General features: G+C 41.2%; 2 protein-coding genes across 8 annotated transcripts; one reads left to right on the top strand and one right to left on the bottom strand.

Annotated features, from left to right (window-relative positions):
* Window positions 1-923: 923 nt before the first annotated feature.
* Window positions 924-5,403, bottom strand: LOC136515030 (serine/arginine-rich-splicing factor SR34-like). 4 transcript variants are annotated; one of them, XR_010773933.1, is made up of 15 exons: window positions 5,253-5,403; window positions 4,855-4,946; window positions 4,262-4,327; window positions 3,841-3,915; window positions 3,637-3,739; window positions 3,501-3,547; window positions 3,372-3,429; window positions 3,173-3,222; window positions 2,923-2,979; window positions 2,691-2,800; window positions 2,566-2,607; window positions 2,061-2,242; window positions 1,603-1,630; window positions 1,464-1,532; window positions 924-1,371 (listed from the first exon to the last, which is right to left on the bottom strand). XR_010773933.1 is itself a non-coding variant. In XM_066508725.1 (14 exons), the coding sequence occupies exons 2-14, from the start codon at window positions 4,939-4,941 to the stop codon at window positions 1,357-1,359; spliced, it is 807 nt and encodes a 268-aa protein (XP_066364822.1). In that variant the 5' UTR covers window positions 4,942-4,946; window positions 5,253-5,400; the 3' UTR covers window positions 924-1,356. The 4 variants fall into 4 exon arrangements, 3 of the variants coding, with proteins under 3 accessions (XP_066364822.1, XP_066364823.1, XP_066364824.1); XM_066508725.1 differs by lacking the exon at window positions 2,061-2,242 and having other exon boundaries at window positions 5,253-5,400; XM_066508726.1 differs by lacking the exon at window positions 2,061-2,242 and having other exon boundaries at window positions 5,170-5,283.
* Window positions 5,404-5,511: 108 nt separating this feature from the next.
* On the top strand, window positions 5,512-9,042 carry LOC136515029 (chaperone protein dnaJ 49-like). Of its 4 annotated transcripts, XR_010773931.1 has the most exons (4): window positions 5,536-5,627; window positions 6,103-6,217; window positions 6,533-7,741; window positions 8,481-9,041. XR_010773931.1 is itself a non-coding variant. In XM_066508723.1 (2 exons), the coding sequence occupies exon 2, from the start codon at window positions 6,574-6,576 to the stop codon at window positions 7,672-7,674; it is 1,101 nt and encodes a 366-aa protein (XP_066364820.1). In that variant the 5' UTR covers window positions 5,512-5,627; window positions 6,533-6,573; the 3' UTR covers window positions 7,675-8,456. The 4 variants fall into 4 exon arrangements, 1 of the variants encoding a protein (XP_066364820.1); XR_010773932.1 differs by lacking the exon at window positions 6,103-6,217 and having other exon boundaries at window positions 5,512-5,627; window positions 8,657-9,042; XR_010773930.1 differs by lacking the exon at window positions 6,103-6,217 and having other exon boundaries at window positions 5,512-5,627.
* Window positions 9,043-9,311: the final 269 nt, after the last annotated feature.

The raw sequence follows: 9,311 nt of genomic DNA, 5'->3' as shown, positions 1-9,311 counted from the left end.
CCAACCCGGACCATCGCCGTGAGCTTCAAATGACAGCCGTTGTGATATAATGCACTTGTGAACTTTGTGAACTATGCTTGTGTGTTTTGACTTTGGACTTGAGAGTCGAGATTGTGATACTTGTATGCTATGTTTGTGTTTGTGGTGGATTGTGATATATATTTGTGTGATATATATATATATATATATATATATATATATATGATGTATATCTTGTTTGCAACGATGGAAGATAAAAACAAAAAAAATTAATTTTTTTCACTTCTTTGCCGAGTGTCATGACCATGACACTCGGCAAAGCTAGGAATCTGAAACACTAAGCTTCCCAGCTTTGCCGAGTGTCATGATCAAGACACTCGGCAAAGAAAATTAAAAAAAAACTGCTTTACCAAGTGCCTACCTACAGCACTCGGCAAAGAAAATAAAAAAAAACAAGCTTTGCCGAGTGCCAGATGCAGACACTCGGCAAAGTATTTTTTTTAAAAGTAAAAATAAAAAAACACATTTCTTTACCGAGTGTCGATGCGTAGCACTCGACAAAGGGGCCGTCATCGTGACCTGCCATCACGGCGGCTTTTCTTTGCCGAGTGCCGTCGTAGCACTCGGCAAAAAAGCCTTTGCCGTGAAGAGATATGCTGACAACTCTTTAACAAGTGCAAAGTCTTCTTTGCCGAGTGCAATTGCACTTGGCAAAACACGCATCTGCTGTAGGAAACAACCTCAACTCAAGGCAGGTAAAAAGGCCATACTGCCATGCACACTGTGGCCAAAGGGGAACACACATGTAATGACCAAAAGGCTCAAATTGACCTAACACACCAATGATTGCACAAATGATGCAGAATGGTACTCCCTCCGTACTAAAAAAGATTATCACATATCGAGAAAAAGTTAGCGTACAACAAAAATACGCTTATATCCCAACTCTTTTTATTCTTCATATCTGTTGATTGAACAAAAGCAAACAATTGCAACTAATCATAAGCTACAGTTGCTTTTTTTGGGACATCACATGTGGTAGAGTTCCATTTCTTCAACGATGGAGGGAGTGCATCAAAGAATAACAATGGCTCCATACAACAATCTTTTGCAGTATTCAGTTAAGATTTGGAAGGAATGGATGGAGCTCGCCCAATGAATGGAGCTCATCAAAGCCATCGTTCTGCTAAGTTCAAAATTCAACAACGTTTGCATCATATCAAGTACAAAGCAGTAGAATACAGTGACCTCAAAGAACAGAGTATTTGCAAAAAAATGGAAGGAATAGCAATGCTACTAGCACAGCGCTCATAATCCATATGGCAATCTTTTAGCTCGAGCTCTGCATTTCTGAATGTTTCAAGTGCAGATCCCAATTCATTCAGGTTTTGCCTGCAATCAACCAGACAAAACACATAATAAAGCATTATAGCATACCAACAAGTGACTAGTAGTACGAAGGTCTGGAGCTGTTGAAAACATACCGGAGAACAAGATCGGGGCAGACTTTTGCTCCTGGCAGGACTCCTGCTTGCAGACTTGTCACGCGGGGGCTGTACAACACTTAACTGGTCACATAAAAAAGTATTGGATAAAAATGCATTATTTATTTCAAAAACTTACAGAAACAGGAGGGGATCTGGATGGTGATCTGCAAAATGTATAAAAAAAATTGTTAGTCCATAATGCTGCATGAAAATATGATTTAACCCAAATATCGTAGAACCCATACATATATATATTCTGAAAATATTAAGTGACCACATGAGATATCCACTCATGCCTCTGTCATTCAGTTGTTTTGAACAATATATAAAAAAAAAAGCTCAAAATCTAGTTAGAAATTGCAATTTCTCATAAGAGGAAACTACAATTCAGCAAACAAAGATACAGACAACATGGATTGAAATGGTCCAACAGGGCCAGAGCTTTCTTTTTCTGATGTGCAACTTTTTTACAAAAGAAAACCTCAATGTTAAAGCTCACATTTATATTTGAGGATAAGGGCACAACCTCATCACTGAGACCAAGGTTTTATATTTCAGAATGGAAGTGCTGAAGTCAACAGTATTCGATTATACCACAAATTCCAGTCCGTATATGTTTGGTGCCAGCCCTATCTTGCTCCTATTGCTGGTTGCAGTCCACTTGTTATACAGTGCATCACAATCCAGCTGACTATCCAACGTTCCAAACCATCATCATGTTCTCAATATTCCATTATCCTACCAATGCAATCCCCAGATCCTCACATTGCCCCAATCTAGTGAAGAAAAGAGCAAATCTTCAACAATGAAGAATAGCTATCCAGTCACACACAATGTTACATGTTAATAATCAGATGCAGTGAAAATTCAAATTCATGTAATGAAAAATACAGCATCAAGCCATCAACAAGCATAATCTAAGCCATAAAGTACAATAACGAAAAGGAAAATTTCAAAACAAATCTAGAAAAAAACTAGGCTACTGATATGTTTTCCCCTGCAATTGTTAGATACCAATATTTTGAGTTACCATTAGTTTCTTGAAAACATTAGTTTTCTAAATTTCAAACCATTCAATACCAAATTTAACTGTTCATACCTTGCTTTAACAGGTGATTTTGACTGAGAAGCAGATCTAGATCTGAATCAACAAAAACAATGCATGTTAATAGCTTAGATGTGCCCTAGTCAACATTTGAGCATGAAGAAAATTGAAAAATATACCTTGGGCTCCTACTCTTGCTATAACTGCGGCTTCTGCTTCTTGAGTATGAGCGGCTACGGCTTCTGCCTCTGGAGCGAGAACGGCTGCGCTTAGCATCATACTCCCTCACCTATAGTAAGACAAATGATGAGGGATGAGCATGCTAATTTTCAGTTGATAAGGTGAAACAAATGTGTCGATAAAGCATTTGGGTACTGCTAATCAAAATCATCAGGACAAAGATGACCATACCCGGATATATGTCCTTGAAAAAGCATTACGGAACTCAGAATCATCTAGCTTCCTTATCTACGAGGTAAAAGTACTAGTTGTCAGTACATATCTTCATGGAAGTATGCAAGTATGCATGGACAGGTACAAAGATTACACATATCACGAAGTTTCTCCTTTTCCAGTGATCAACCATATGTAAAAAAGTTTCCTATGGCAGTACATAACCTCTATTTTAAAGGGAAGATGAAGAAAACACTTCAAAACTTACCGCGTGTTTCATATCTTCATAGTTAGTATAATCAGCTATTCCAATAGTTGCTGCAATCATAAACATAAAATTAGATACAAGCATCAATAGACATTCCTTCTAAAATATGATATGATATAGTTTGAATGTCTGTCATGCTATCCAAAAGGTCAGCCCACTGTGTAATAAATCGATAACATCAGAACATGTCAAAACTAACCTCCAGCCTCACGATACACATCAGTGAAACAGACATCACCAGCTCGCCGCATATGATCCTGAACATGAAAGTAAAATTAAGGATTATGAGGCAAAAACAATAGCTAATGACCTTAGATCTTCATCAAACCTTGAGATCTTGCCATGATGCTGAAGAAGGTAATCCAGTAACCATAACTGCATAATCAATGACCCGATAAATTAAGATCAGAGAGAGATTTCAAGTTGCTGAAGCTTTGAAAATTGGCAATAAAAAAAATACAAACCACGGTAATCAGAACGTTTGGAGGCACCGCGTTGTCCAGCACTGCTATAGCTGCTAGATCGATCAAAAGAAGATGGACCTCGTCCACCATGAGCTAATTCCACCTGGATATAAAGTATAAATAACATTAGAAGAATTCAGATAGCTATCATCTCTGTAACCTGGAGATCTCTAATGAAACAGGTATTCATCAAGATCCACCTACCCGCAACCTATGGCCATCAAAGCTGTATCCATCACGGCCATATATTGCATCTTCAGCATCACGTGGGTCCTCAAACTGCAAAATGCATCAGTGTGTTGTTAGTCCTCCATCATCATAGCATGTCTAGATTATTGATTTTAGAGAATAATTTAGTAATCCTTGCTTAACATTCAATAGAGTACTTAGCATTACTGATTTATTCCACGGTTGTCATTGTTGCGTACATTAGATATGTTGGAACAATAAGCATTTCAGGCAATATGCTTTTTAGTTTTCTTAAAATAAGGTATAAAACCTCCTAAAAATTCACCACTGAAAAACAAGGTTTTTGATAAAAAAATATTGGACCGAGCACAAATTATGAACGTAAATCTAATGAGTACAAAGTATCCTCATATCGAACAGACACCAGCCTACTCACCTCAACAAAAGCAAAACCAGGAGGCCTTGGTGGAATTTTCAAGTCAATTTCCACTATACGTCCATACTGCAGAAGCAGAAGGTAAAACATAAAATTAAAATCCAGGAAAGTTAATCAACCAGAGTAAAGATACAAACAAAAATTTACAATTCACAATCCAAATTGCCTTCCCTTCCAGAGCTCCATCCATATTAGATTAGATGGTGTTAGAAGGCAAAACACAATTAACAGTGGTGAAGTCCACAATGAACAGAACTTTAAATAATCACTGAAATATAGGTGGTGACTACAAGTGAAAACAAAATAAAAAACAAGTACATGGTCCAACGCACACAATTATAAAACTCACAGCAAGAGTTTATTGCACGTCAAATATCAATATTAGCAAACCCTACAGTACATCATAGGCACCTCGTCCACTTCAGCAATATTTTGAGCCATAAAGAAACTATTCGCAACACTCCCCTAATCTCCCCATATCATACTCGCAGGCTTGACTGACACCACAACAACGTCCCCACCTATCTAGCATTCGACGAGAAGCCCTGTAAATAGGGCCGGAAGCTCGGTACACGATCCAACCAACCACTCACCTTGTAGAAGAGATCATCTACTTCCCTCTCGCGGATGTCGCCGGGGAGATTGCCCACGTAGATCGTACAGCCGTTCCGCCGGGTCATCGTTCCTGCAACAAGGATACTGAATCAGACAGCAGTAGGAACAATCCCAAGCAAACTGTTACGGAGAAACTGCCGAACTGGTGCGGCACCCCGGGAACAAGTCGAGAACTACTAAAACCGAGTAATCCTGGCCAGGAACAAATCCAATTCTGGGCGCCGAAACGCCGGGACGAGAAAAATAATTGCAAAAGCAGCACCTGCTGTGTTGGAGAGAAAAAAAAACAGCACCTGCTACGGGAACAGAATTGCACACTAGATTTCGACCGGGGGACTGCGGCTCCCGGGGCGGAGAGGGGTTCGCGTTGCCTCACCTGCGACGACTCTACGGCGGCGAGGAGCGAGGAGGGCTTGAGTCGAGGTCGAGGTCGAGGTCGAGGTCGAGCAGCTTCGGCGGATGCCGGCGCGAGGGTCCTGGGAATTGTGGATTGTTCGCTTTGCGATTCGTGCCGCGTGGATCTAGTCGCGGTTCGTGGTCGTGGATCCCTTCCGGGCTGGGGCTGGCCCTTTGCGGGCCCAGTCCAGAAGTAACAGCAACACCAGCCGCGCTCCCGATTTTATGAAATATAGAAAAGCCGAGGGTCTTAGCAGAAAAGTGCAGCGCCCATCGCCGGCCCGTGCCGTCTCCGCTCTCCGCTCTCCGGTGGGGCGGTGGTGCCGTTCTCTTCGCCTCCCCTCGCTCTCAACCGGTGAGCTCCTCCGATCCATCGGTCCCAAATTAGCCCCAGCTTTCAGATTTGCTTGTTTCCTCTTAGATTCGGTCAACGCGCGCCCGGTTCCTCGCGGTGACTTCGAGGTGTTGCGAGACATTGAGGTTTAGGAGAGGATTGTTTAGGATGGCATCGCCTGTTTCTTGCATGTTGATGTACTGGTTACATGATGCCGAGGGCCGATTTGGTGGCGGGCTGGGATCGGTCTGCGTGGATGGGAGCTGTTTATGTGGTTGCTTGGGAATCTTGTGTGGGTCAGACTTTCACTGTTGGAGATGTTGAACTTTTTATCCATTACAGTTTTTTCATGTTTATAAGTTTATTTATTGCTTCCTCGGTACATTCCACCAAATGCATATATTTCTTGTACGCTTGTTGGGTACTTCCCATTCTAGTTATTTACAACTCGTAAAGTTGCAAGTTTAAATTCTTGGTCGTCTCTTTCAAAATGCAGTGAACTCCTTTCGGAAGAAAAAAAGAAATCATTATTGCTACTGAATCACTTGATTACGGCATGCGGTCTTTCTCGGTTGGTTTATCCTATGAGTTCAGGACGTGTCCTTTGATTGGTATAGTTCTGAACTGATCAGATGGTGCATTCTGTTTTGTTTAGGACGTGTATAACTCATGTGGCTATAGAGGATCTATCTAATATTTATTTTGTACTATAATGTTTTTGTACTCTTTGGCTACAACTTGTTTATGTCTACTAGCTTCCTAAGCTAAGATTTAGGTTGCTTTCTTATGAGCAGAGGTAAAACTCCTTTAAAAAAAAGATTTAGATATCATTTTATATCATTGCAATTGTGTTCTGCTGTTAGCCAGTCTTATTAGATGATAGTTTTGTTTTGTTAACCCAGTATTCTTGTTTCATATGTCATCAGTTTGAGGTTTTAGCCTATTTTACCCAAAGCTGATTGGGCTCATGGATGGGAACAAAGATGAGGCCTTGAGGTCTGTCAAGCTTGCAAAATCTGCATTTGCATCTGGGGATAGGCAGCGTGCAGAAAAATTAGTTAAAATTGCTCAAAGATTGGACCCCAGTCTTCCACTTGATGATTTGTTGAGCCCAGTTGAGAAAGTTGGCATCCTGAACAGTGCTACTTGCGAAGGCAGGACTGAAAAAGGCCAAGCTCGTGTGGACCCAAAAACACCAAATGAATCTGTTGGTCCTTTAAATGTTGATCAGGCTTACACTGAGGAGAATATTAGAGTGGTTCAGGATATCAGGAAAAAGAAGGATTACTATGCAGTTCTTGGAGTAGAGAGAAGATGCTCTGTGGAGGAAATTAGGAAGGCCTACAGGAGGTTATCACTGAAGGTTCATCCTGACAAGAACAAGGCTCCTGGGGCAGAGGATGCTTTCAAGTTGGTAAGCAAGGCTTTCAAGTGCCTAAGCAATGATCAGTCGCGGAGGACTTATGATCAGACAGGCACCATTGAGGACCATGAATTCAATGAGCAATATCCCAATGTCATGAGAAGGGGAGCTGCTAGGCGGAGGAGGCCAGCAAGAAGTAGCTTCCATAACTATGAAGAAGATTTTGATCCTGATGAAATATTTAGGTCCTTCTTTTATGGCACCCATGATAATCTGTTCCATGCTCAGAATACCTACAGGGCTAGGGGAACAGGCAGGCAACAGCAACAGAGAAGGGAGCATTCAATGCAGGGTGGTTCCGGCACAAATGTAACAGTGTTAATTCGCCTTGTTGTGGTACTGTTCATTGTTTCGCTTGCATTTATTCCAGCGCGTCGGTCTGAGTATTCCCTGCAAAAGACATACTACTTTCCCATTTCAAAGGTCACTCAAAACCAAGGGGTGGAGTACTTTGTCAGCAAACAAGATTTTGATCAGCGGTTTCCACAAGGGAGTCAGTCTAGAGAGAATCTTGAACAGCATGTTTTGAAGGACTATAAGAGTCTGCATGGAAAATATTGCCATGTGGAACTCCAACGGCGTCAATGGGCCAAGGACTACCCTACACCTCACTGTGACAAGCTAAGGAGACTGTCTGAGGCGTGAAATGTGCATATGTGATTAGTTTGATCTCCCATTTTCGTCCATGGAAGACTATCACTCACATTTGCAGGTATTATTCAGTTTTTCATTGAACACAATTAAAAAAAAACTCAACCCTAGGGGACCCCAAGGCATTATGATTAAGAAGAGCCTTAACAACACAGGCCGAGAAAACCTCTCAAACCGGCCTTCACCCTATAGGGAAGCACCATAACCTTGGCTCATCACAACCTTCTGGGCTAGCAACCACTGCAAATACCCTGCTAGGAGGGCCCAAACCAACCGCAAGAACCATAGACCAATGCCCTTCCACTCTTTTTTTGGGTTGCTAGTGAGGGGACTTTTTTTGCTCTAATGTTCGGATTTGTTAATCCGAGCAAAAGATATTTTCAAGTTTCCTCTTAGCCTCAAAGTATAGCCAGGACTTGTACAGAAGGTAACTATCTGTTGTTTTTAGTATGATGTTTCAACTCTTAGAGGGGACAGTAGTACAAAGAGAGCAGTAGAGTGCAACTCAGTTTGATTTGACTGCCTTATTCTAGTAGCATAATGCTGAGCTAGGTTGCCTGCCTTTCTTCAACATATTAAGCTTCTAGCTTCGTTAGTTCACGGAAGTCAGTAAAACATTTAAAACCTGAGCACTTCATTTGATCTAACAGTTTGTTTATATCCTTAGACAGCTTGTTTGTGTGATCAACTCATATGTGGCCATTTATATTGATCATTTCACACTGAACTTAGGTTTGGTCTCCTTCTGAATGTGTCTCAACACACGTCTTGTTTTCTTGCGTCTTTGTTGGATGATGCAGGTGCAACATAGGAAATTATTTCGAACAAAAGGAACCTAGTATGGTTTCTAGTCCGTCTGGTTGTGATTTGACAACAAATGTCTATAACTGGACAGTAGTGCTACCTGGTGTTATAATAGTAAAATCATATATGTTTATAATTCACAAAATTATATGTGTTTATGCAATGGACACAGTCGTGAACCAGTAAGCCAGAGCATAAAAGCCTTGTTTACATGAAGAGATGGCTGGTGACCATGAAGTTGCGGTGACGTGGCCATTGGTTCACGTTGATGCAGATGCAGCACACCTCACACCTCACACCTCACACCTCCGACGTTGCTGTGGATGCCCGCACTTTACTGTAAAATTCTTTCAAAGGCAAATGGAACTGTGGGATACTTGTGGCACTTTGATGCTTCTGGTTGTGCTCTGTTGAACGTTTTTTGAAGAAACACTAGGCTCGTTCCCTACTGTTTTTATATACGCACTCCATCCCAAAAAAGAATGTATTTATAGCTACAGTGCTAAATCAAACAATCTTCTGTTTGACATTTTTACAAATATACTAATATGGTATCAGATAAATATCATTAGATTCATTATGAAATATATTTTCATTTTTATACTTGTTTGAAATCAACTCTGCCTATGTTGTTTCAACATAGCAGGTTCCAAGCCCTGGTAAAGGAGGAGGGTCGTGATAGGCGTGGCGAGCCAACGTTAAATCTAGCCAGTTTAATGGAGAGGAAACCCGAAAGAAAATCGTTGGGGGCGTAACCCTCTTAGCGACGCGTCATATCAAAACTCGGGTATGGTGTTAAATGAGCAAGGGTCGGGTCGTCACCTCCG

This window comes from Miscanthus floridulus, chromosome 17 (assembly GCF_019320115.1).
Source record: "Miscanthus floridulus cultivar M001 chromosome 17, ASM1932011v1, whole genome shotgun sequence".
Classification (NCBI taxonomy): Eukaryota; Viridiplantae; Streptophyta; class Magnoliopsida; order Poales; family Poaceae; genus Miscanthus; species Miscanthus floridulus.
This window is presented reverse-complemented; position numbering and strand designations above follow the sequence as displayed.